The 26,633-nt window shown below is 39.5% G+C and overlaps 2 protein-coding genes across 4 annotated transcripts in view; both read right to left on the reverse strand.

Moving 5' to 3' along the window:
• mob2b (MOB kinase activator 2b) overlaps nt 1-10,554 on the reverse strand; it is a 52,296-nt gene extending 41,742 nt beyond the window's left edge. Inside the window, exons 1-2 of one of the 2 annotated variants that reach the window (XM_058387576.1) lie at nt 10,518-10,554; nt 6,583-6,631 (exon numbers count right to left, since the gene is read on the reverse strand). In XM_058387576.1, coding sequence (XP_058243559.1) covers nt 6,583-6,631; nt 10,518-10,539 — 71 coding nt within the window. In that variant the 5' untranslated portion in view covers nt 10,540-10,554. Of the gene's footprint in view, nt 1-4,395; nt 4,875-6,582; nt 6,632-10,517 lie in introns of those variants that run through there. The other variant, XM_058387577.1, reaches the window with a different exon arrangement.
• A 7,665-nt stretch (nt 10,555-18,219) lies between these two features.
• dusp8b (dual specificity phosphatase 8b) overlaps nt 18,220-26,633 on the reverse strand; it is a 9,805-nt gene continuing 1,391 nt past the window's right edge. The window contains exons 2-5 of one of the 2 annotated variants that reach the window (XM_058388256.1): nt 21,801-21,967; nt 20,678-20,837; nt 20,279-20,402; nt 18,220-19,984 (exon numbers count right to left, since the gene is read on the reverse strand). In XM_058388256.1, the coding sequence (XP_058244239.1) occupies nt 19,006-19,984; nt 20,279-20,402; nt 20,678-20,837; nt 21,801-21,967 (1,430 nt within the window). In that variant the 3' untranslated portion in view covers nt 18,220-19,005. Of the gene's footprint in view, nt 19,985-20,278; nt 20,403-20,677; nt 20,888-21,800; nt 21,968-26,633 lie in introns of those variants that run through there. The other variant, XM_058388257.1, reaches the window with a different exon arrangement.

Raw genomic sequence — 26,633 nt, forward strand, 5'->3', positions numbered from 1 at the left:
CAGACCCACAATGTATTAAACTGATTCATTTCTGATATTCTGTGCTTTCAGTATTTTCATCCACTAAGCTGCACTAAGCTATCACATGCAAAACATGCAAAGGTTTACGCCCTGTGGTCAGAGATATTTGAATGCATCAAGCAAGGAAATGAGAGACCGGCATGCATGACAGCACTTCAGCTGTGGGAGCACTGAGCACCGAGACACACAGGTTTACATTCCACTCGTTCCTATGTTTGAGGTGTGTGTTTGTTTTTCGCCGATCTGGTGATCCGTCTTCATGCTACGTGTTAAAGCTACCGTTAATCCAAACACACACACATTATTTCAGGTGTCGTTGAGTCAAAAAAAAATGCTAACAAAGCATCCATACATAATACTGCCTGCCTTTATTGTTAAACAGTTCTCATGCAATATTATCACCCACGTGTATCTGGTGTCACCCTGATGAGGCGCTGCTTTTGAATACAGTTCCTTTACAGCTTTTTTTCTCAAGTTGCCTCAGAGTTTTTCCTCAACACTGTCACTTTATTAGAGTTCGAAATCTGCTAAGCACACACACACACACACACACACACACACACACAAGCACAAGCACACACAAGCACACACAGGAGCATGCTGGACAGATGATCCCATGTGACCTAGTTGCGTCACAGGTCGATCTTGTTGTGTGCATGGTTAAGAGTGGACGTGACCAGAGCCAACACACACACACACACTCAAAATCACAAACTCACTCTCACACACAAACTCCTTTCACATGCACAAACTAACACGCACAAACTCGTACGCAAACTCACACACTTGTGCTCTCACACACAAAAACTCACACATTCACACACAAACTCACAGCCGCACACACCCTCACACCCTCAAACATGCACAAACTCACTCACTTGTGCTCTCACACTCAAACTCTCACACACACAGCCACACACAAACTCACACATTTCACACACAAACTCACACATTTCACACACAAACACACACACACACAGCCACACACAAACTCACAGCCGCACACAAACACCCTCACACCCTCAAACACACCCACAGTATGTATGTTGTGATCGTCTATCTGCTTCCAAATCTCTATTTGCTTAATCATTTTTTTTACATGGCATGTGATGTAAAATTCAAATAAAATACGTGGCTGTCACGGTCTGATCTCTCTGGGTTTAACAAAAGAATAAAGACGTCATCATGTGCAAACATTCAGGCAGAGTCTGTGTGTTCTTGTGTGGGTTTATTTCCCGTCGTCTCTCGCCATGCAGCAGAGACACGATTCAGCTCACGTCACATCTGGAGTCCGAGTCGAAATCTTTACACCTCCTGCCTGGGATATGTCACTCAGTTACATTCCGATGTTACTTTACACGACAAACACGGAATTTACAGAACGACTCTGAATAAAGTAAATGTGTGTGTGTGTGTGTGTGTGTGTGTATAATGTAGCACTGTGGCCAAATTCTATTCACTCTTAATTTGAGTTTGAAGTCTCTAGAAACTTCTATGTGCTTGTGTTATTGGCTGGTTTGAGGTCAGGGGTTAAAATCTGTCCGGTTTTATCTCATTCTTCAGGATTAACTCTTATCGTGACGGGTCAGTCTCCAGCAGGTGGCTGGACAGAAAGTCGGACGTGTGTACACAACGCTGCGGCAGATAGTTTAGCAGGTAGGTGATGAGATCATGCAGTAAAGTTAAACACACGCCTGAAGAGTTCATGAGAAAAGCTGCAGCTGGAAGAGGCAGAAACCAGCACCTCAGCCATATAGACCACAGCCTCGTATGTAGGGCTGGACTGGGCATTCCCTTCTTTCTTTCTCTTCCGTCCTTTATTCCTTTCTTTTTTTGTTCTTTATTTCTTTTCCTCCTTTGTTCCATTCCTTCCTTCCCTTCCATTTTTATTACTTCTTTTCTTCACTTCCTTCTTTCCTTTCCTGTTTCTCTTCCATGCTTTTTTCTTTTGTTCTTTATTTCCTTCCTTTCATTTTCTTTTCTTTCCTTCCATTACTTCCCTTTCCTTCCATTCTTTTCCTCCCTTCACTTCCTTCTTTCCTTCCATTTTCTCTTCCATCATGTATTCCTTCTCTTTTATTTTTCCTTTTTAAACTTTCTTTTATTCCTTTCCTCCTTCCTTGCATTTTCTTTCCTTCCTTCCCTTCCATTCCTTTCCTATCCTTCCATCATCTTCCTTCTTTCCTTCTACCTTCCCTTTCATTCTTTCTTTCCTTCCTTCACTCCCTTCTTTCCTTCCATCCTTTATTCCTTCTCGTCCATTCCTACCCTTTCCTTCCATTCTTTTCCTTCTTCCCACCTTCCTTCCCTTTCACTCTTTCATTTAATTCCCCTTCCTTTCTTCTCTCCTTCCTTCCTTCCTTCCTTCCTTACCCTTCATCACACTCCTTATTTAACTCCCTTCTCCTTCCTTTCTATTCTCTTTCCTCCCTTCCTTACCCTTCATCACACTCCTTATTTAACTCCCTTCTCCTTCCTTTCTATTCTCTTTCCTCCCTTCCTTACCCTTCATCACACTCCTTATTTAACTCCCTTCTCCTTCCTTTCTATTCTCTTTCCTCCCTTCCTTTCTTTTCTCCTTCCTTCCATCCATCTTTCCCTTCCTTGAGAAACGGTAGAAAGCAAAAAGTATATCATCTCCAGCTAAATCGTGAAACTGAAATGAAGCACTAATCAGTTAAGTCTCTAATTCACTTGGCTTCATGCTAACTTTGTCGTCAAACTAACAAATCCAGGTATTTGTACTAGCGCTCACCGGCCTAAAAAACATTAAAATCTATGTTAGCTTCTTCCAGCTTTATAATGTCTCTAAATACACTGTGTATGACAGATGATGACACCGCAAGTATCCTTCTATTTTTCTTTTGTCTGGCAAACAGTAAACAGGAAGCTGCAAGCGGCGAAGCGGAGGACCACATGCGACATCTGAACCATACAAACAATTTTCACATGGAAAATAAATTCAGCTGTCGCTTTGCTCGAGTCAACCAAGGTTATGCTGCCTCTAACACCGACCTTCTGACCTCCAACTAGGCAAAAAGCAGATTCCAAGCACTTGAGCCACTTGACAGCATATCAGCAGGGCTGTTCACAGCGTTAACAGTCAGGTTTTAAAGGAGTTATACTGTATACACTAGCCTCCTGGTGGTCCAGCGGCAGGATCCCGTGCTCTCATTGCCGTGGACCGGGTTCGATTCCCGGGCAGGACTCTAACCAACCCACTGAAGAATTAACTCTTAGTGCCGGTCCCAAGCCCGGATTAAATGGGAGGGTTGCGTCAGGAAGGGCATCCAGCGTAAAAACCTGTGCCAAATCAGAACATGCGGACCAAATGACCCCGAAATGGAAGCAGCCGAAGGAACAACAACAACAACAAACTGTATACACTAGCACTTGCTTTAGATCAATCAATGTAGTTTGATATCCATGCTTTTTAAAGCTAAACAACAACAGCAATCAACAGAACCACCGCAAATGAGCCAAAAGCCAGAAATCTAATTAGTGCCACATCAGATCTGCGTCATAACCAAATGACAGGCCAGATAATTAGGAACAACTGAGACGATCCAAAAGCTGGCGGTTTTAAACTTTGAGAGACGACGCTGAAAATAGTCCGTGTTGCCTTTTTTAAACATCTAAAGTCACTGCTCTGGCTCTATGCGATAATAAAGGAGCGCCCAGGGAACTCCTAACACGATCTGCCTCATAACCAAATGACAGGCCAAATAATTAGGAACAACTGAGACGATCCAAAAGCTGGCGGTTTCAAACTTTGAGAGACGACGCTGAAAATAGTCCGTGTTGCCTTTTTTAAACATCTAAAGTCACTGCTCTGGCTCCATGCCATAATAAAGGAACTCGTAACACGAAGAGCATGCAAACTTTTGCACTCCACAATAGTCAAGTGAACTGAACTGAACTGCATTTAAACATCTGATAGAAAACTAATCCATATGGGAAGGGAGAAGGGAAAAAAGAGAGAGAGAGAGAGAGAGAGAGAGAGAGGTGCATTAAGAAAGAGAGCAGAGAGATGTAGATTATAAATAGCTATGGGAAGATTTGCAGGTGCCTGACCCGTCTCCAGGAAGGAGGCAAAATTTGCAAGACAAAGTGGCAGGTTAAATCGTATTTGTTTATTTAAACACGGTGTAAATTGCAGCAAATAGCCAGACGGTTAGATTTACGAAGAATCAGGATTTGCCGGAGTAAGGTGAAGGGTGACGAGGGAAGGGTGATCTGGCTCTTCTGACAGGACACCATCCTGGATATTTTTGTTTGTTTGTTTGTCCGGTTTCCTGTTTACCCCAAGACTCAAGACATGCTGGCTGCATGACATGCCAAATTGATTTCTTATCTTAATGATACAGTACTCACCCCATTAACCAATCCATACTGATGGAAAGGGGGTCGATGGACGCACTTTCGTCCCCTTCCTTCTTCTTATTTATTTTTTGTTTGTTTGTTTGCTTGTTTGTTTGTTTTTCTCACTCCAAAGGAAGCAGCTCGACCGGAAAGCTTGCTCGTAACCTCCAACGAATGCTCCCCGGTTTTAATTCACACCTAAATCGGTGCGTGTTAGTAAGAAGATGCGTTCGAAAAGTGCCGGTAAAGGAGCTCCAGCTCTTCAATGATGGAGCGCATTGACTTTGGCGTATTGGCGGAAGGGTAGCAGAAGGGATTACTTTCTTCCTCTCTAAAGCCAGTCTGACTCTCCGGAGGTTTTTAAAAGCTTCAAGAGACTCGAAAAACCATCCGAGATGCTATCGGAGATGTCCCTGTCGCTTTGTGCGTTCACAGCGCATGAGATCTCGCTGAGGTCGCCGTTGCTGTTATCCAGATCTGCCATATACAGGAAGTCCGGAAGTAAACACAGCTCCGGCGCCCAACCACAAACACTTCCGGATTTATGGTGCTGGGTGCGCGCACCGGGTTGATGGGAATTGTAGTTTTTTAAACGATATCGCTATTATTATTATTATTATTATTATTATTATTATTATTATTTTAAAGATTCAAGAGTCAAGGAACTTTAGTAATCACACTATATAAATTGCTTTGCCATGTTACAGTAAGAAAGAAAGAAAGAAAGAAAGAAATGTATGCTCTATACAAGTAACAAATAAATAGAATAAATCAATACAAATGCTGTATAAATACTGTACAACTATAATATTGCACAAAGGGATGGCAATTGGTGATCATTTTTAATAGGTGATAATAGCCTATTATACCCTAGCCATGGGGTCATAGTCCAGTACGCGACTTCTGTGCCGATCCCAAGCCCGGATAAATAGGAGAGGGTTGCATCAGGAAGGGTATCACGCCAAATTTAATCAAGGTGTACAAGACGATGGTGAGACTGGCCATGCTGTATGGTTTAGAGACAGCGTCACTGAGGAAGAGACAGGGGTCAGAGCTGGAGATAGCAGAGCTGAAGATGTTGAGTGAGATGGTTGGACAGGATTAGGAACATCAGAGGGACGGCCACATGTTGGACATTTGGGGGACAAAGTTAGGAAGGCCAGATTAAGATGGTATGGACATGTTCAGAGGAGGGAGAGTGAGTATATTGGTAGGAGAATGTTGGACATGGAGCTGCCAGGCAGGAGGCAAAGAGGAAGGCCAAAGAGGAGGTATATGGATGTTATAAATGAGGATATGTGTTGAGGATGCAGAGGATAGGGATAGGTGGAAAGAGATGATTCGCTGTGGCCACCCCTGAAGGGAAAAGCCTGTACATGAATGGTGAAATTGTAATGTGTATGAAAGGCCCATAACTACTATTGCACCCATTATTAATTATTGCACATGAAATTGTCCCAACACTTAAAGGGAGGAATTTGACTGACAGTTTGATTGCCACTGGGATGGGATGAAAGATCTCCTAAATTGCTCAGTAGTGATCAGTCTCTGGCTGTATGTGCTCTTCTGATCAACCAGCACACTGTCTAGTGCAGAGGTGTCCAATCTTATCCAGAAAGGGCTGGTGTGGGTGCAGGTTTTCATTCCAACCAAGCACAAGCTACACCTGATTCCAACCGGCTAATCAAGTGATCTTGGCTTTCAGTAGAAAGAGGTGTGGCTTCTGCTCAGGTGGAATGAAAACCTGCACCCACACCGGCCCTTTGCAGATAAGATTAGACACCCCTGGTCTAGTGGATGAGAAGGGTTGTCTAGGATTGAATAATGTTTTGACAGCATCCTTCCCTCTCAACAACTGGATCCAGCGTGAACTGGGTCCAGCTCCATGCCAAGTTTAGTTAGTCCAGTTTATTTCTCTCTGCCACCTTCATGTTACTTCCCCAACAGACCGCTGCATAGAAAATGACACTAGACACCAGAAAGAATAATTGGGAAAATAAATACCTATAAGGAGAAAGTTAATGGAAAAGAACAGGTGTGACCACAAAACGTGTGAAGAAACTTAAGATGAAATGTGATGTCGCAAATAAATAGTGGCTATTAAAGTGTTGAAAGATTGCAGAAGCATGCTTTCGTGTATCTTCTTGCTTCTGCTCGCAGTACTTAAACAGACTTATACAGTACTTTTGCAATATTTACCTGTATTTGTTTGTCTCCCAAATCTGATTCCTTACATGCTGAATGAAAACTGTAAATAAAAATGAGAAGCAGAAAATTAACACAAAAGAAAAGGCATAACTAAAAATAAAAATGAACACATACAGAGAAAGAAAATTCACTCATTCGCTCACGCAATCACACACTATGGGCAATTTAGAGACTCCAATCAGCCTAGAAGCATGTCTTTGGACTGTGGGAGGAAACCGGAGCGCACGGAGGGAACCCACCTATTTTTATTATTATTATTGTTATTATTATTTATGTTTATATTATTATTATCATGTCACTATTAATGTCCCAAACTTGATTTCATAGATATATTTAGCAGAAATGACAAAACATAAGCAAATGTTAACAGACAGATAAAACATCTTCAACCCCTCAAACTCACATTCTGTTGTTGATATATGTAACATTATTGCACGTTATATTCCACTGTTACTTCATTTAACATAAGTGTTCATCATATTCCGATTTTTTAGTCTTTAGATATTAGTCCTATTGCTTCTTATTTCTTTATATATTTTGTTTTTTCTTCCTTGATTTATTTTTATTTAATTTATTTACACCGATCAGCCATAACATTATGAGCACTGAGAGGTGGAGTGAATAAGACTGATGATCTCCTCATCATGGCACCTGTTAGTGGGTGGGATATATTAGAGGCAGCAAGTTTTTGTACTCAAAGTTGATGTTAACTTTGTGAAATTTTGTCCTCAAAGTTGATGTTAGAAGCAGAAAAAACGGGCAAGTGTAAGGATTTGAGCGAGTTTGACAAAGGGCCAAATTGTGATGGCTAGACCACTGGATCAGAGCATCTCCAAAACTGCAGCTCTTGTGGGGTGTTCCCGGTCTGCAGTGGTCAGTATCTATCAAAAGTGGTCCAAGAAAGGAACAGTGGTGAACCGGCGACAGGGTCATGGACGGCCAAGCTTCACTGATGCACGTGGGGAGCGAAGACTGGCCCGTGTGATCCGATCCAACAGACGAGCTACTGTTGCTCAAATTACTGAAGAAGTTAATGCTGGTTCTGATAGAAAGGTGTCAGAATACACAGTGCATAACGGATCATGGCTTTTTTGGCAGCAAAAGGGGAACCAACACAATATTAGGCAGGTGGTCATAATTTTATGCACAGTCTAAGAAGAAGTAGGCTGGGTTCTCATTTCTGTTCTCAGTGGGCTTTCCATACCACAGTAAAACACCAGATGGCGCTGTTTGTACACAATAACAATCTACTTCATGACGATCGCTTGAAAAAGCCAACATGTCGAGATGCTCTGATCACAGTTTCATATTTTATCACGACTCCAATCAAAATATGAGTTCATTAGAGGTTAAACTCTGACATTAAACGTACTGACGTCTTAGTAAATCTGGATCTCTGCCAGCTTGGATTAGCAAGTTGTGTGAATAATCAGTAGCATGACAGCAGCGCATTCACGTCGAATCAGGAAAAGTGGGTTTTGTTGTCACTCATGCTGTTGCACTTGTATACACTGGAATGAAATGTTGTCTTTTCAGGGCTGTGGTGCAGGAATATGGCATGACAACACAGGATGACTACAAATAAATGACTGCAATCACATAGACAAGCGTGCAAAAGATACAGTAAATACACGATATAGTAGAAAGTCTGGTCAGTGCATGCTATTGTGGCATGACAAAAGGGATATAAGAATCTAAATTATTGTGTTTGGCATTCAATTTCTATGGATTTCTAACATTACCACCTACTACGATGTTTTCTACAGCAGAATGCAAGACAGAAATAGTTTGTACAGCAGTCATTTGCTTTGTGCAAAATGACAGTAATGGAATTTGTAAGGAATAAACCATCTAGAAGTTTTCTTGCTTGCACAAAAACAAATAAGATAGTTTTGCATCATGCTGATTGCTACAGTTGTGATATTTGATATACTTTTTTTGTCACTAGTAAAGTCCCAAATGTAACTCCAAAGTCATCTAAGAGTGGATAAAAGTGAAAATGTGAACAAAAAATGAGAAGAGAAAAAGAGAAACGCAACACAAAAATAAATTTGCCACCAAAAACCAAGAAAAAAAAAGTTAAAAATAAATTATGGCCAAAAAAAAAGTATAATAAAAAATAAAAATAACAATTAAAAAAATGCTCCTGTTTCTCTTTTCATTTTCATTTTTGTTTGAGTTTTCAATCACTTTTTTCAGTATTTAAATATATCATTTGTTTGTGATTTTTTTTTGTCACTAATAAAGTCCCAAATCTGACTCCATACATGTCAAAGATTGGACAAAAAGAAAAGTAAAGAAAAAATTAAAAACAAGAAGTAAGGAGACGAAACACACACACATACACACACACACACTAACAGAAAAACAATTTTTTTAAGTTTAAAAGAAAGTTAACACAAAAAAATGCAAAAAGAATCTGGTAAATCAGATAAAAAAAAAGAAAGTGTTTTATGGACAAAAACATGTCAAAGAGTGGACAAAAGTGAAACGCAAACAAGAACGACAAGAGCAGAAGAAGAAAAGTCACACAAGAGAAGAGGCAGAACTCCAAAAGAAAGTTGCGTAAGGAATGTGGTATCACTTGAAGGTCTCTTGCTGCTGCTGAGGATGAACCCACATGGACTGACTGGAGATACATGTGATTACTGTAGATTGTATCACATGGAGATGGCTTTGGACTGCAGGAGATATGAATAGTTTTGCACTCAAGCCTTCATCCCTGAAGACTTACTAACTACAGCAAGACAGACTTTGTGTTAGAACTACAAAGAATTTATAAAATAAATTTCCTGGTTACTCAACTGAACTTTTGGGGTTTTTTTTACCGTACAGTTCAATGTCATTTAAAAGGAAATTCCATCTCAAGGTTTCTTCCTTATATCATTCAGGGAGTTTTCTTTTTCCTTTGCTCTGGTTTGCTCATTAGGGATATTTAAAATGGATTTTTATTTGTAATAGTATTTTTATTCTGATTTAATTTTGATATTTATAGAAAACTCTTTTTTGTGACAATGTCTAGTCTTAAAAGTGTTATACAAACAATTGTAAATTAAACAGCTTAGTGGTTAGCACTATTGCCTCACAGCAAGAAGGTCCTGGGTTCAAATCCTGGGTTCGAACAGGCAGGGGCCTTTCTGTGTGGAGTTTGCATGTTCTCCCTGTGCCTGCATGGGTTTCCTCCCACAGTCCCAAAACATGTGGATTGGTAATTCTAAATTGCCCATAGGAGTGAGTGTGTGGGGATGTCTGTCTATATGTGTGGTCCTGTGATGGACTGGTGACCTTTCCAGGGTTTGCCCCTGCCTTACACCCAGTGTGTGCTGGCTCCAGCACATCCCTGTGACCCTAATTAGGAATAAAGCGGGTATAGACAATGGATGGATAAACAGACTTACAATAAATATAAAGTTAGGGAAAAAAAATATAAAAGTAGGAAAAGTATAGAAGAAATATATGCAAAAATAATATATACATTTTAGTACAATATGTGTTACAAACTCGGTCAAAGTCAAAGTATTGTGTGTTTTGCAGACCAGAAAACATATTACATGTTTTATTCCTCTTACAAAAGAGCAATTATACCAATAATATTTTTTAAAAATATTTAAATAATTAAATTAAATGCATTTTTTAAAAAAAGGCATTTTGTATTCTCTTACAGTTAATGTTATGGCACGTCTGTAAAAACAAAAAAGAAAAGAAAGAAAAAAAAGGTTAGTTTATTACTATTATAATCATTCATTTACTTTTACTTGAGGTTCATAAGATTATTTTTCAAAAAAATGCAGGTTGTTTTTCCCGATAAACTACGAAGTTCATCCTGTCTGAAACTAAAAGCTACAGCTTAACCCCTGAGACTGCAGAATCTGACACTGGAGATGACAAAAACGCCTCCTCTTACCACAACACTTGACCACACGAACCTTTTTCGACAGTGTCCACCATGCAAGTCCTTGTAATCGTTTGAATTACAGCCAGCGTTACTGATTGTTCAGGAGATGTTTGTTCAGGTAAGTTCTCCGATGAACTCTGAGGCCTTCCAAGAACAGGGTGTAATTATATTGCAATCACGTGTCACTCAGTTACTCCATTCAGCCACTGATCCCATTTCTGATGGCACAAAAACCACTTTAGGCTTTTCTTAGTTTAGAATAGTTTTGCAATACATTGTAATACAGCTATATGACATGACAATACCGGACTATTACAGTACATACAGTGCAAAAGGATGCAAAAAATCAGAAACTAACTTTGCATCAGTGTCCAACTTTTAAGGAAGTTCTATGCAAAATACAACACATAAACGCTCTTATAGCAAGAGGCAAGAGTTTGCACCTGAACTAAAGTTCATTTCCTGGCTACAAACTGTGGAATTGTTCACAGGGGATAAATAGATATGCAACACAATGTTTGACTAGCACCCAGCCTGGCATTTAGACCTGCATACCAGTCAAACTGGCTCATCATATGCACATCTTGTCTATCCTGTATTTGTATATACTGTATATGGAATGTATTTTTTCTACAGTCAAGATTCTGAAAAAGTGAAAAAAAAATCTGTTGAAGATACCCAGAGCGAGCTTGCCTTGCTTCACTAATGTTCAGTTCTTATCAAACCAGCCGCGACTGCACAGTGCATCGCTCACCTCCATTTGACCTGCCTGTTTTCTATAAAAGCACTGAGGGAAGCTGGAAGTTTGATGACATGATGTTTTTTCTGTATGTGTGTGTGTGCGTCGGTGTCAGTCTGGCGCTCGACGCTTACTGAAACACTTCAGTCTCCGAGTTGCGAGACTGAAATAACACCTACAGGACAGACGAAGGGCACTCAGACTCGATCGATCGCAAAACATCCGAGCCTGCAGCCGGAGCTCGCACTACCAGCTCAGCTCATTCAGAGCGATGACCTCACCTCTACACTTCCGACGTCCCCAACCAACACACACAAACACTGTGCTCTAGCCCTGCAGTGTGTCGATTATACACAATTGCACCCTGTAACCTTAACCAACACATAAGCCAAGGCTTCTTAGCATCATCTTCCAAGAAGGATGTAAATGTAATTGTATGTATTCGTCCATTACAAGTCAGAAATAATACGTTGTTCCTCCTAAATCAATTTTAGGACGTTTCTAGTGTTGTACCTACCAGACTAATATTGCTAACAAACTAGCAAACGGTCTAGCTAGCATTCTGCACCCTGAATTCGATCACACTTGCCTTCATAGTTTGCCTCAGTCATACTATTTCATAAAATAGCTGAATAGACAATCCACAGATTAACCCTTTACACTCGAGTTCCATCCGCCAGTGGAAGGAAAATAATTATTATCAGACCTTTACTGCCAGAAGTCTGATATAAATGGAGTCAGGACAGTCCACTTTCCCTCTGTTGAGATAACCTTACTCAGATTGAATATAACGGCTTCTTGGAGCATCTCAGAGATCAGGAATGGGTTGGATATCATAGTTTACTTTGAAAATAGAAACATTTGCATATAAAAGAAAAGTTCTTTTGGAACTTTCCGATGAAAATGTCGCTCTTAGTCGGCTAAAAACACAGAAATACTAAAAAGAAGACTCACAATGGAGTTATTGTTGTTGTTAAAATGATTAAAATGCTGAAAATCACAACCTTCCATTATCAAAATGATTATATTTACTTACACTTACACTTTATTACACTGGTCACTTGAAGTCCAAGCCTCCAAAACTTTTAACCCTAGAAATAATGTCAATTTGGACCTGATGTGTTCTGCTGGTAAAAAGTCTGGAAGAAAAATCTCTATGGGTCTGATAAATAACCAGAACTTTACTGTATACAACTGAGTAATCAATTAAATAATCATGTAGTTTGATTATGTGCAGAAATAATTTGCCGCAGAAGGAAATTTTAGATCTCTGGCTGCAAAAAAAAAAAAAAAAAAGAGGACCATTGACCTAATATTCAAAATCGGATCCTGATTTCAGTTCCATTTGATGTATAAATGTAACTTTTGTTAATTAAAGACAAAAAAAAACCCATGTAGCTACCTGTAACTAGCTAACTTCATTTCCTGTACAACTAAGAAAATTCTAAAAAAAAAAATAATAATAAAGTGTTTTTCAGCAATTTCTCAGCATTGTTATGTCCAGTTTGCATAAACAGATGTATGATGACCATAAATCCTGCCGAAGCTCAGTGGCACTGACGCCATGTCTGATGCTTCTGTCTGCCTGACAAAAGCTAAACTGTAATCACATTATTTATTCATAAACGGCGCTGTTATGCAAGAGCCCATTAAAGGACGTAAGGGTTGAGAAAGCATTACATTGCATCCTCATGCATAATAAATGGGACAGGGGGCTATCGCTGTTCGCTTGGGCTGCAAAAATAGGCATGACGCCTGAAGCTTGGGTGACTTTGAGGGCAGAAAAGGGCAGACAGGCAAAGGAAAAGGCACAGGAAGCAGGACCATTGTGTAAAACTTTAGATGTTTGGAATCACTGCATATGTGTGTGTGTGTTAGAGGATGATGTAGGATTGGAATAAAGACTGTGATATTAGTTTTGCTGCATGCCCACAGTACGCTGCAGAGGAATTTAGTTTCTGCTGCATCGTGAGCACACCGTTCTTCCCTGAGAGGTGATGCAAGAGTGCAGATCTAAAATGCGTCTCCGAAGAGAATGATAATTCCTCCGTACCAACCAAAAGGACTCCATATCTCCGGTTTATTAAGAAATGGAGCGTGTAAGGGAAGGATGTGTTACCGAAATGTCAGCACACCATCCGTTGCTTGCTCTTATCTGTCACATTTGCGTCCTTGATTCATTCCCCTTTCGCTTGTGATTGATAGCTGAATGAGGAAAATGTTGAAAAGTAGTCCTCTGGAGCTGGGGGTTATACAAGTTCAACTGAGGAGCGCAAAGGAAAAACAGAAAGAGAGAGAGAGCGAGAGAGAGAGAGCGAGAGCGAGAGAGAGAGCGAGAGAGAGAGCGAGAGAGAGAGAAGTGCTGTTTATTTTTAAGGCCGCATTACTCACTCTCTCTGGATCATGGAAAGGAGAGCAACTCGGCTGGTGACGTAATGAGACTTTAACAGTTTCCATATAGAAGGTCTGCGTCCAGGCGCCAGACCGCCACATTACACACTCTCGTCTGGTTACAATCAACTGCTCCCATTCTCCACAGCTCACCCACTCTCACGCACAGGCTTACACACACACACACACACACACACACACTCAGTCTCCTCTCATTCTCGTACACTTACATTACATGCAGACAGAATTACAGAATTTACACTGCACATGACCTGCCGTAAAAGAAACCCATTAGATCATATCTCCTGCAATGGCTGATCAGATCTACTGTAAATAACGGTTTCGTGCTTATACCAGTTTGTAAGCATGACGACATTATGACCTAATGCGTACATTAGGCAGCTGATGCAAACTTGAGTTACGACGTTCATACTCATACATTATGTCTCCTCGCTGATTACAACGAAACAAGGAATCTGGCATGTAACATACAATTAGTGCTCATAGATTTCAGTCTGATGGTGATGGTTGTAAATTTTGCAGGGTTGAAATTAGTAAGCCTGTGTATGTTACGAGGTGCACATGGTGCACACACACACTCACACACAAACGTCGTAAACACATCAGCTCATTAGCAGAGAGGTTTCCATTCAATTCTACAGGTCAATCAACACACCCGCAACCTCTCTCTCTCCCTCACACACACACACACACATCTCGTTAAAGAACTAGGTTTGTTTTTTTTAAGCCTTTGACTATGAAATTAATTCATTTATGATGCCCTTATTTATAAATTTTAACACCCTTTTTTGTAATAAAACTGCAGTGTAAATTTCATCACTGTAACAACAACAACAACTATCACATGACCTCTGGCTATGCTTCAGTCACCTCACCGGTATAGAATAATAAACCCACTGTAATAATATACCATACTTCTTTCCCCGAACACAGAAACGGAAAGTCCGCAATCATCCACTCTAAATCTTTGTGTCTGCGCTACAACACACAGGACTTTAACACTTACTGCAACAAATATATCGCTTCTGCACAATTAGATTTAGATGTTGATCGCAACAGTAGCAGATGGTTAATAGCAATTAACTCTCATGCGCTAATCTATTGCTGGCTAGCGCTGAGTCAGCCTGCTAGGAGCGGTTTGGGTATTGTTCTAATGTTTGTTAAATGTGTAGTCAGCATCAGTATACAGGGAAGTGAGCAATGCCAGAAATAAGTCTCGCAGTGGATGAGTGGCTTGTATTGACATGCACTACATGACCTTTGCTTGAGATTAGAAATTCAAAGGTACTAATTAGGGACTTAGGAGTCAGATAATGACACAAATGTAGTCTACAAGGCCAGTTTATTCCTTTTGTAGTGTATTTTCAGTACTCAGTGTTCTCTGAAATTAATATAATCTAACTGGTACAGTTGGGGCGGTGGTGGCTCAAGTGGTTAAGGCTCTGGGTCGTTCAAGCTCCAGCACCGCCAAGTTGCCACTGTTGGGCCCTTGAGCAAGGCCCTTAACAATCTCTGCTCCAAGGGCGCTATATCATGGCTGACCCTGCGCTCTGACCCCAACCTCCAGGGATGGGATATGTGAAGAAAGACTTTCACTATGCTGTAATGTATATGTGACAAATAAAGGCTATTTCGATTCTATTTCTATTTCAATACATAAATAATCATTTATCCATCCATTTACAGAACCTCATATCCTATACAGGGTTGCAGGGAACCTGAGACCAGTCACAGTCGACTCGGGGCCAACTTGAGGCAGCAAACATCCTTTACAGGGTGCCAAAACATCACAGGGCACAAACACACAAACACTCACACACTACGGACGATTTAGAGATGGCAATCAGACAACACATGTCTTTGGACCAGGGAAAAAACTAGAATACAAAGGGTGGAGGCAAAACTTAGGGGTTAATAAATATAATAATAATAATAATAATAATAATAATAATAATAATAATAATAATGAAAAAACTAATAAAATAAAACAAATAAACAAACAAACAAACTAAATAAATAAATAAAAATAGTAATGAATGTGCCATCTTTCATAGATTAGCTCAAAGTTTTTACAAGCACAAGGCTACAATGCAAAGTTATAATAATAATAATAATAATAATAATAATAATAATAATAATAATAATAAAGTATCAAGTAATGAATTAAGCTAAGTAAAAAAAACATCACACAAAAAATAAATAAAACAGGAAATTGTGGGGAATTGCATGCAAAACCCCAAAATAAGTAAATAAAATTAAAGCAAATTAAAGCAATTTGAGCTGCATTTTAGTGTATGAATGGTGTTGTAAAAATGTGCTTTATTATCAGTAGTAGTATTATAATATATACTATAGTCATATAGTATATATATATATATATATATATATATATATATATATATATATATATATATATATATATATATATATATATATATATACTATAATATAAACAGTCATTTTTAGCATTGCACTAGTTTGGATAAAATTTAGATTATTCTGATTAGATTATTATAAATTTGTACCTTTTTGAAGCTGCTTTTGTAATTGCAAACCGAAGCTGTGCATCTTGTAGAACAGCCTTTGAATAATAATGTTTAATTCCTATAAGTGTAAGATGTGGTTTTAGGGTGTATGTGGGTGAACCTGCCTCCTGAATTTGTAAAAATTCGTAAAAATTGTAAAAATTAGCAAAGGTAACTTCTGCTAGTGGTTTTACAGCTCTGGCCATCTGATTTTTCATTTCATTTTCTGTACTGTTTATCCAATCTATACTCAAGTCACAGGGAGCCTGTCTCAGGGAGGATACACCCTGGACAGAGTGCCAACTTGCTGGTCACACACACACCAGGCAATTTAGAGACTCCAATAACTCTAGAAGCATGTCTTTGGAGGAAGCCCACCAAGCACAGGGAGACCAACGCAGGAGAGAGACTTGAATCAAGGATGTTGGAGGTGTGAGACGAACATGCTAACCACTAAGACACTGTGCCACCTAGGCTGTCTGGAGTCATATTAAAAAAAGAGATAGAATCTATAGCTAGAAAGCGCGAGATAGATAGATAGATAGATAGATAGATAGATAGATAGATAGATAGATAGATAGATAGATAGATAGATAGATAGATAGATAGATAGATAGATAGATAGAGACCTGTTTCTGCATGATTTTCTGCATTGCGCTGCTGACACATGATTGGCAGATTAGATAACTACATGACAGGAGCTTATTAAAGTGGACATCCCAACCTACACATCTGGCACTAGCTACATCTGGTGCTAGCAGATGAATGAAAGCTTGTGCCTGTACATTTAATCAGAAACAGGATGTTTCATGATGTAAATAATATAAAAAACATTGTTGATATTTAGACTTTATTTCAATTTCACTATAAGGCTATGCATGCAAGCAGCACTGTTCTTACAGTTTTGTTTACTTTGGGGGATGTGGTAGCTTAGTGGTTAAGTTGTTGGCTTAGTGCTCAAAAGCTTGTGAGTTTGAATCCCAGGTCTACCCAGCTGCCACTGCTGGGTCCCTGAGCAAGGCCCTTTATCCACAGTTGTATAAAATGAGGCAAATTTTAAGTTGCTTTGCTTCAGGGCGTCTGCCAAATACCAGAAATGTTTTACCTGCCCTAACATGCCTGATTTAACTAATAAGACCTTTCTGACCTGGAATAAGTGTGTTAGAGCAAAAATAACACTAAAAAGTCCAACACAGGTGATACCCCAGGACCAGGGTTGGAAACCTGCGCCCTAGTGGACATTGTGACCTTTGCGCTAGGAGTACAGGGTTGGTCGAAATATTGCTGGCTATCTTTGGAACGTCTTACTTGGGTATGTGATACGATATATGTGTACTACAGCGTGCCCACTGTGTATGCTGTTATTACACCATTTGGATGTTTAGAGTTAATTTCTAAAATTGTGAACAATGCACAATTCAAAAGGCTGAAATACCAAGAGGCATTTTACATACGCATGTGCATAGGCATAATAAAAATAAATGATGATCTGAAAGAAATGATAAATAGAATGATGGGCTTTCTGTGTGGAAAAAACCTACAAGAGATGAGAATTCTGGACATTTTCTCTTACAAACCAAAGTTTTCATTATGGCTGTGATATGTACTTCATGTCCAAAACAATAAAAAAAAAAAACAATAACAACTCTAAATAGCTAGTTGCAGTACATATGTCAGGTTTATTAAAAGCTAAGTAGAGATATACTAAGAGCACAAATAGAGATATATAATAAGTTAATGCTAAGAGTTGGAGCGTGGTTTTTACCTGGAATATTTTACATTCTTGTGTGATGGATATAGCATTTTGGAAAATGTTTGTTTGTACTATAACAGTTGAACAGATTTAAAAGCTTTCACTGAAAATGAACTGATCCACATGATATCATTTGTTATATATTGATCGCTTTTGTGGATTTAGTTATCCGTTGCTCCAGGCATTGGACCTTGGTTAAAAATCAAGATATGCTAATAATCCCTGATAGTAAAATGAATGAATAGGCAGGTTTGTTTGCATGTTCTGTTATTTTTCCCCCCACAAAATGAAACAGAGACAAAGAAGAAGTCTTCAAATATTATATTATTGCTCATTACCAGAATGAAACCGATACAATAAGTTAAAACAACAATGCATGAAACATTAAATACTCCACTGAATTTGATGTAAATTTTTATATATATATACATACATATGCAAGTACTTCTGGATACACTTAAAGCTTTGTACTGCTAGGATGCAGCTTGTCTGTCTGCAGGTAGCCAGTCTTTTCTGAGCATGCCCAGTGCACAGTAGCACAGCTGAGACTTCATCTCCGCTCAACACATGCGGACTACTTTCACAAACTAATATTAAATCATAGAGGCAGTTGGTAACACCGCCGACAATATTAAAGATCGTTTTCCAACAGAGCCTAGATATAATACAGCAAATCTTTTACCTCAACCTTGTTCTGGGTCATAAATGATCCAGTGCTATGAAAATAGTCCATTCATTTGTATTTTTAATAGCCATGCTGTAACACAAATAGTCCGTACTCTGTATCCTTCAACTGAAGGGTACCTCAGGTATATTTACTCTTTGGCATATGGTTTATAGCATCCATCATTTCTATCATAACAATAGGGTGAGCTCAGGATTTCAAGTCTACTGTGCATTGGAGAACATAATGCATGGGCTAACGTATGCATGCACACTAAAGTATGCATGCAGCAAGTCTTTTCTGAAATTCACCTCCTTTGTCGTCTCTGTACAGATGTTTGCAAATAAATCTCTGTAATAAATTATCTGTCCTCTTTCGCATTCTCTGAAACAGGAGAGGTCGACACATGTAAGTTCAGGCTCTCTGTCATAACACCTTAATGACCTCCATACTGCCTGAGAAGCTAGATTGCTTCCCGAGCTTTCCAAAGTCCTCACTGCTTCTTGTTGTGCTGATGCTCTCCTCAAACTCCATCTGGCAGCTTCTCCGTTTGAACTGTGTCTCCACTTGCATCACGGCCGTGCCAGGAGAACTTCCAAACCTCACTGAGCTCCCGGAACCTGTCCCTGAAGAGTCCAGATCTGAGTTGAAGAACCATGGGTGTTCTTCAGTGGGTGTGCCAGGTGTCGTGGCTTGAGTCATTCCTCTGTGCTTGGTCCAAACAGAAGATGTAGTCAGAGGCAAGCTGAGGAATGAAGACGACTTAATGTTGACGTTATGAACAGGATCCTGAACGACTGGAACTTGTCTATTCAAGTTCAGGTTGAGCGATAGAGTTGTGGAGGATAACCTCTCGAAGGTACTACTGTCTTTCGGTGTAGATTCTGTTACCGATGATCTCCAGAACTCTGGCTTGGGGCTCCTTGGGGTTTCTTGGGATGGAGAATGCGAACACATATTGCTGGAGCCTTTTGGACTGTCCAGTTTGAAAAGCTTGGGCATGGTTTCTGAGTCTGATTGCAAGGCATTTGGAGAGGTTCGGAGATGCTGGTTTGACGAGTAGACAGACTTGATGTCGAGCTGGAAGGAACATTTGAGCTGGTTGTTGTGGACAATTTGGTCTGCGGAGAGATGAAGGCTGCTGAGATCTTTTCGGAGTGAGGTAGGTGATGGTGGTTTGACGTTTAATACCGTAGTTTCTTGAATTCTTTGATGAGAACGGCTTTTCTCTTTGCTGTGTTCGACAGTCTCTATGTTGACCTCGGTCACCTCAGGATGGTGAGTTGTTGACCTCAGAGGGTTGCAGGTTAAGGGTGTCTTCAGCTTTAGGTCTCTCTCAAACTCCAGGAGTTGCCCGAGGAAGTTGAAATTTGGAGATATCGATGGCCGGCGATCTTTCACAAACCTAGGGATAGAAATGAAAACGTTTTGTAGCTTCCATTCAAGTGGCTTATCATGAGTCCTTGAGACCTGTTTAACCATGTTTTATTTTGTTTAAAAATAGCTTGTCCAGCTCACTGCCTCATAAGTGAGCCATTCACCCTTGAGGTGAAAACAGCTCAGAACAAGTTGTATATCCCCAGCAATTCTTGGAAATATTAGGTAGTTTTGCTCCGTCATTTGGTGTGTAAGCACTAAATAAACATGACTCATGACATGCTGTAAGTGACACAACCAGACATTACATATTCTTATTCACCTGTAGGCATCATCCGATGACAATCCCATGGTTTTCATGATGTAAGCAATGGCAATGGTTGCAGATCGAGAAATTCCAGCCAGACAGTGGACAATGACTCTACAGTTTGACACTTTGGCTTTGTCTGGACAAGAAAAGAAAGAGAAGGATAAGGAAAAGCAGTCCAAACCAGAAATGCTACTACAGCACGAGGTTTATGGTTTCAGCCCAGCTCAAGTGCTGACACTGAACAGTCAGACCTCCCATAATGTACTGCTCAAATTGGTCTACCATAATGCTAACCTTTGTCATTACAGTAAGCAGAAGTGTTGAGCTATTTTAGGTAGACTCAGTCAGGCTTGACCTTCTATGCAGCATCAGCAAACAATATGGTAATATTCTGTGGTGGATAATTCTTACCGATGAATTCGTTGGTTTTTTCCAGCCAAGGCAGCAGCTTTTCACAGTAGCTGTCATTGATGGGAATGCGCAGGAAGTGGTTCTCGCTGATAAAGTCTGGCTTCGGACAGGTGTTGCTAGCATTCAGGACGTAAGTGATCCCATTCTGCGCCATCAGTTCCTGTTTAAACAACCAGATCTTGTCATCAGTTCTACATAGCGGCATATTTCCTGAGGGAAAAAATGTAAGACTGAATGGAAAATCAGAACTGGCACGATTATCTTGGATCATTTTGCACAAACGTTCCTTATCTCTTTCACTCATATCACTCCTTATTCATTCATGATATGATACACAATGAAGGAATGCAAAGACAAAATACTTTGCTTGAGATGTCAGCTAAAAACACATGTTTTGACGGTCCATGGCATTTCCTTTGACCGCAGGAGAAATTCATGCACAGGTTCTTATTGAAGGCATATTTACAAAAATGAACTGATTTACTAATGAGCAAAAAAATTGATCAAGGCTAATGCTAATATTTTGATTATGCCTTGCTATTTGCTATTTGGTTTAGGGGTCACTTGAAAGGCAAGTGTCCCAAAAACAGTTCTTCATAGAACCCTTCTGGAGAATTTAACCTTTTATATTAAAACAACTCTATAACTGAGAGAATGTGTAAGGTGAAATCAGTGCCATAAATTTTTGGAATTTTATCTATACATAGATAACACTGTGAGACGTTTTAAAATGATGCTTATGAATAACATATTCAAGCTGACGAACCATTTTAAAGTTCCATATAATGAAGCAAGTATTAGAACTATTTTAGGAACCAGTCCTGTTAAGATTCTAGCTTACTCGATGCAGTGTAGCAGTGTATTGTGATTAGCAACTGAAGTATGAATGGATTCCTACTATAGACAATAAAAACTGAGAGTGCAAAAAAACCCCCAAAAAACAAAACAGGAAGTAGAAAGAAACACAGGAAGCAGAAAAATAGCTAACAGGCATTTTATGAGGACAAACTGAGTTGTAGGAGGAGTATGAGATGGCACAAAGTAAACATTTATTCATTCTAATAATATAGATAGATGTCTATGATGCTAGGCAATGCATGTCGAGTTTCATTTCATGTCTTACCTTGTTAAGGACATCTTTCTGTGAGCCCAGGTAGAGGTGAGGCAGTATTCGAGTCGGACCCAGGTTAGCTACGGGCAGGCATGGCTGAGACAGACTGAGCGGAAGATAAGGTGGCGGCTTGCTCTCACAAACATCCGGGAAGCACGAAGAGAAAGCTGCGAAACCTCCTGAAAAGAGACATCAAGAGAGAAAACATGGCTTGAAATAAAGTGACAAAAACCACAGACATTATCCATTCTAAAATCCGGTATTCAAATTAGGTACTTGTACTGGTAGGCTAAAGTAGACACATGCATTATTGTTGTTTGGTAACAATGAAGGGGCTTTCCTAACATCCGAACACACAAAATCAAACAAGATCACCACATCGGCTCCACTCACACTTCCGCATCCTGCCAGTCCAAGGGGACGCTAAGTGGACTAACAGACACAGAGTCAGAACACATGAACCAAAAGAGGATACATTCTTTTAAGTAAACTTGGCTCTTGGACCAGGTGCCAGAATGTCAACATTCGAGCTTCAGCAGTAATTCAAAATAAGTTTATAGTCAGCGATAGATTGAAGTTTGAGAAATGGCACAAGCATTTTATTACAGCGAATCTGGAAGGACTGGTGAAATTGGACGTCTTGCCCTTTAAGAGACCAAATACGGTGTCAGTGTCTGGTTCCCTGCTCTATTGCTCTCTTGCTTCCTGCATGATCTCATCTCCTCTCAGAGTCCAGCATCACACTGTGGGAATGAAGTGGACCACAAGAACATACCACCCAACCACGGGCCAAGGGTATGCTCCCTAACACACACACACACACATATAGAAACACTTTTATTCACGCAAATGCCCATGCGTCCAAGCTGGTCTGATGTGTATCACAAAACGATAAAGTTAACAACTTTAAATGCTCCAAATACAAGAGTCCATGTGTGGACTGCACTTGGACACCAATGATCTGCCTAGAGCCAGTCAATTTCACAACCTACATTGGTGTATTTTTGGATCTTGCAGCACTAATAAAGCCTGTTCGGCCTCCACGCTTTCTTAAGAGACACATTACATCACATCTAAACACGGTACCAAATTAGCCCTGAGCTAATGTGCACGTTCAAATCTCTGATGTCCTTATTTAGGCTGCAAGGAAACAAGGACGTTAAGTGGTTGAAAAACAAAAAGATGTTAGCATAACTGTTTAATTATCAGTGCTGTTTTGGATTCTTGCAAAATCTGGAAAGCGTTAGGTGAATTTCCATGTAAGGCTGGCAAGCAAGGGCAATGACATCAACAACTCAGGTTAAAAGCTTCAGCCTGACTCTTGATCATTCATCTCACACTTGAAGACATATGTACAAGCACAAACACACACTCATGCCAAACAAGCCCACACAGATACACACTTATGAGTCCAGCTGGGTGGGAAGGTGTTTAAACAGTGACTGGATAATGAAACAAAGGCTGAAAAGAAAGAGAAAGACAGAAACAGTAGGACAAGGGAGCAATTAAGCATGAAAGAAAAGATGAGCTCATGTGTATGAGGTAAGGTTTAGTAAGCAGATACATGTGACTGGGGGAGAAAACAAGAACAAGCTGAAGCCTGATATCGCTCCTCACATTTTCATTCACCGCTTTCTTTAGCAATTCGCTCTCTTCGGTGATTCGCTCGCTGTACGCATCACCCAGTATGCACTTTACCTAATCAAAGGTAATTATTTTTTGTTCTCTTTAATGTTTCACATGACATCATGCAGCAATGGCGCCCTGCAATAAAGATAACCAGCGAGTCAAAGCACAGAGACCAGTTTCAAAAGGCGTAATCAGCCTCATGGCCGTGACTCACGCATGCCATCATGACAGGTCCTGTCACAGAGCGCCTGAGTGTTAAGCAAACCTCAGTCACCACACACAAAGCTGCTCACTCTTCGGCTACGGGTTCGCACGCTGCTGCGAAAAACATCAAGGTGGTGTAAAGGTGAAAGTGTGTTTGAAAAAAGCACAGTGCTTTGATAACAGGAGCAGGTTTTCCAAGAACAAACCGTTCTCATTGCACTGGAAAGTCGTAAGAAATAAACAAATCAAGGTAATTTTGGCGTATTGGCATTCGATTGGTTTTCGTTCGAATACATGATATTATGATAAATGGTCCTTCTTGTTAAGCTGGCTAAGTCTTCATCTCGTCCTTTAAATGTAGTTGGATCATTTATTAGGTCTATTAGTGATATTTTAATTCAGTGAATAAAATTTCAAAATGAAAATGCATGGGATGTGACTGAGGTTCAAAATGCCAAATCATGGCATTTTCCTGTATAAATAAATGTTTATTGTGAGACTGATGCATTCACTGTCATTTGGACCACAATTTAACATTTTTGAAATTTATTTATTTATTTATTTATTTGTTTATTTGTTTATTATTTTTTTTTTAATTTGCCTTTCTTTTCCAATCTTAACCCTGCTATGGCTGATTTAACAAGCTGACAAGCTAAAAATAAACATATTAGTATTTTAATTTTTTATAGCAGATTTTAATACTTTTATTTTTCTGTTTGTTGGCTAGAGAAAATGCTCATTTGAAAAAAAAAAAAAAAAAAACCCGACTCACCTCATGCTGCAGTGTTTGGTGAGCTGGAAAATTTATGAATTCTGTGCATCTATGGAGGTGTTTTAGTTATCTAAATCATCCCCACTAGGTCAAGGTCTCAGGTGTAATCAAATCATCCAAACAAGCTCCAATGGCACTTTCTCGGTAGTGCTTCACTGTTTACAAGTGGAACTGATGAAGCCATGTGGACGAGTGTGAAACACCTTGACGAGACACGTTGACTTACCTACTGGCAGACAGGATGCCTGGAAGGCAGTATGTAAATTGAGGTAAGGTGGAAAAGTCTTGACCCATTATTCCAGCTGTGTGTCTGGCCCTTTAAAAGCTCAGCTCAAGGCCTTTCTGTTTCTGATTATTAAAAGCAACTGCCAAGCAGTATGACATCATTGCTCAACACATGGGTGGCCAGCGGGCTGTCTCTGAGTTGCTGTGCACAACACACACACACACACACACACACACATACACACACACACACACACACACTAACTAATTGCACCCAACCAGTTTTGGCTAACACCTGGTTTTACCATTGCAGGTCTAGCATACTAGCTTTACAATTACATGTGATTTCTCAGGTTTCGAAACAAAGCTTGAGTGCCTGAGAGAGATACAGACAGAGACGGAGTGCAGAAATAAACTTTAACTCGATTAGAGCAGACACGGCTGCGTATCGTCGGTGTCAGCACAGAACAGAAGGAGAAGAAAGCAGAACTTCCCCAGCTTGCTTTAATCATACTTTAGACAATATTCCACAAGATAATGCATCATCGTTTGCAAGTAATCAAGAGGCGCTGCTTTTTGTCTTGACACGCTGCCCGAGATACATTGCGTCCCATTTGTGGTGTGTGAGCACCCGCTTAGAAAACTCTGAACACATGATCGGAGCTATTTATCTTGGCTGGAAGTGTGTCACATTTTATCAGGCAGTGTCAGTCATGGAGCTGCTGCAGGTGTGCCCTCCTTTATCATCTCTAATTTTATACGCTGGCCTACACGTTTTACGGCCACACTTTGACCTAGCTTTTTTCTGTTTTTCTTGAATTCATGTCAGATTTTATCTATGGAACTATCTATGGAACTATGCGCTTGGCTTCAGTGTCTTTAGTGTTTTTATCATGAAATAGCACATTTGTTATCCAAAATGAAGTGATATAATAACACATAGTTGTTACTGTTCATTTAGATTCAGCATACAGAAAATTATGCTATTATCTATTAAATTTAGTGTAATTATTGCACTGAGGCATTAAGAATGCTACTGCTATTTTAATTTCTGACATATGTGGTATTATTGACATTTTGTTATTTACGACAATGGCAAGGAACTCTTTTAGTGTCATGTTTTTTGTGTTGTAATTACCTTAAATGTATGTATTTATTTGTTTATTTATTTTATTTTTTTTATTTTATATTTCTTATACTCTTTGTTTTGTTCTTTTATTAAAAAATGCACAGCAATAATAATAATAATAATAATAATAATAATAATAATAAATAAATAAATAAATAAATAAATAATATATTATAAAATCTAATTATATAAAATAATAAAACCAATTAAACAAAAATAAAACTATTATAAATAACATTAAACTATGTACTACAGTAAATAGTTTCATTTTTTAATACTATAAATATTTAAAACTTTTTAATACTATAAATATTCACACATTAAAAGATTTAGCCATGTGCTTCAAAATCAAATATCCTGTTTCAGAATTTTTCACAGTCTGTTAAAAAGAAATCATCAAATGGAATTGATTGCTAAAGAGGTGTGTGTTTGTGGGGGTCAGGGGACTGGGGAGGGTCAGTGGAGAGGTGGGGGGGGGTAAGGGGGAGCCCATAGATATGGAAATGGATATACAGTATCTCAAGCACTTGCCCTTCTCGTCCTGACTTTGTGTGTCATATGTTTGTGTGTGTTTGTATCTGTGTGTGTGTGTGTGTTTGTGCTGCAAAGAGTGGGGGTTGAGGGGGTTGCGTTAAATACAGAGCAGTAGTATTTACGTCTTTGCTTAGCAGCTAATGTGCACGCTTACAACAACCCTGAGCTAAATATGTTCATGGTGGTGGGGGTGACATGCCAGCTCAGGCAAGTAAAGACACATTCTGAACGATAGAATGACACCAGGATAGTCGTGCCATGTCAAGAATCATCAGCCTTCCACTATGTCACGGTTCCTAATTAACCACTGCTTTCCTTTATCAATCCCTATCCTAATAAATGTCATGTATAG

This window comes from Hemibagrus wyckioides, linkage group LG04, assembly GCF_019097595.1.
Source record: "Hemibagrus wyckioides isolate EC202008001 linkage group LG04, SWU_Hwy_1.0, whole genome shotgun sequence".
In the NCBI taxonomy this organism is placed as follows: Eukaryota; Metazoa; Chordata; class Actinopteri; order Siluriformes; family Bagridae; genus Hemibagrus; species Hemibagrus wyckioides.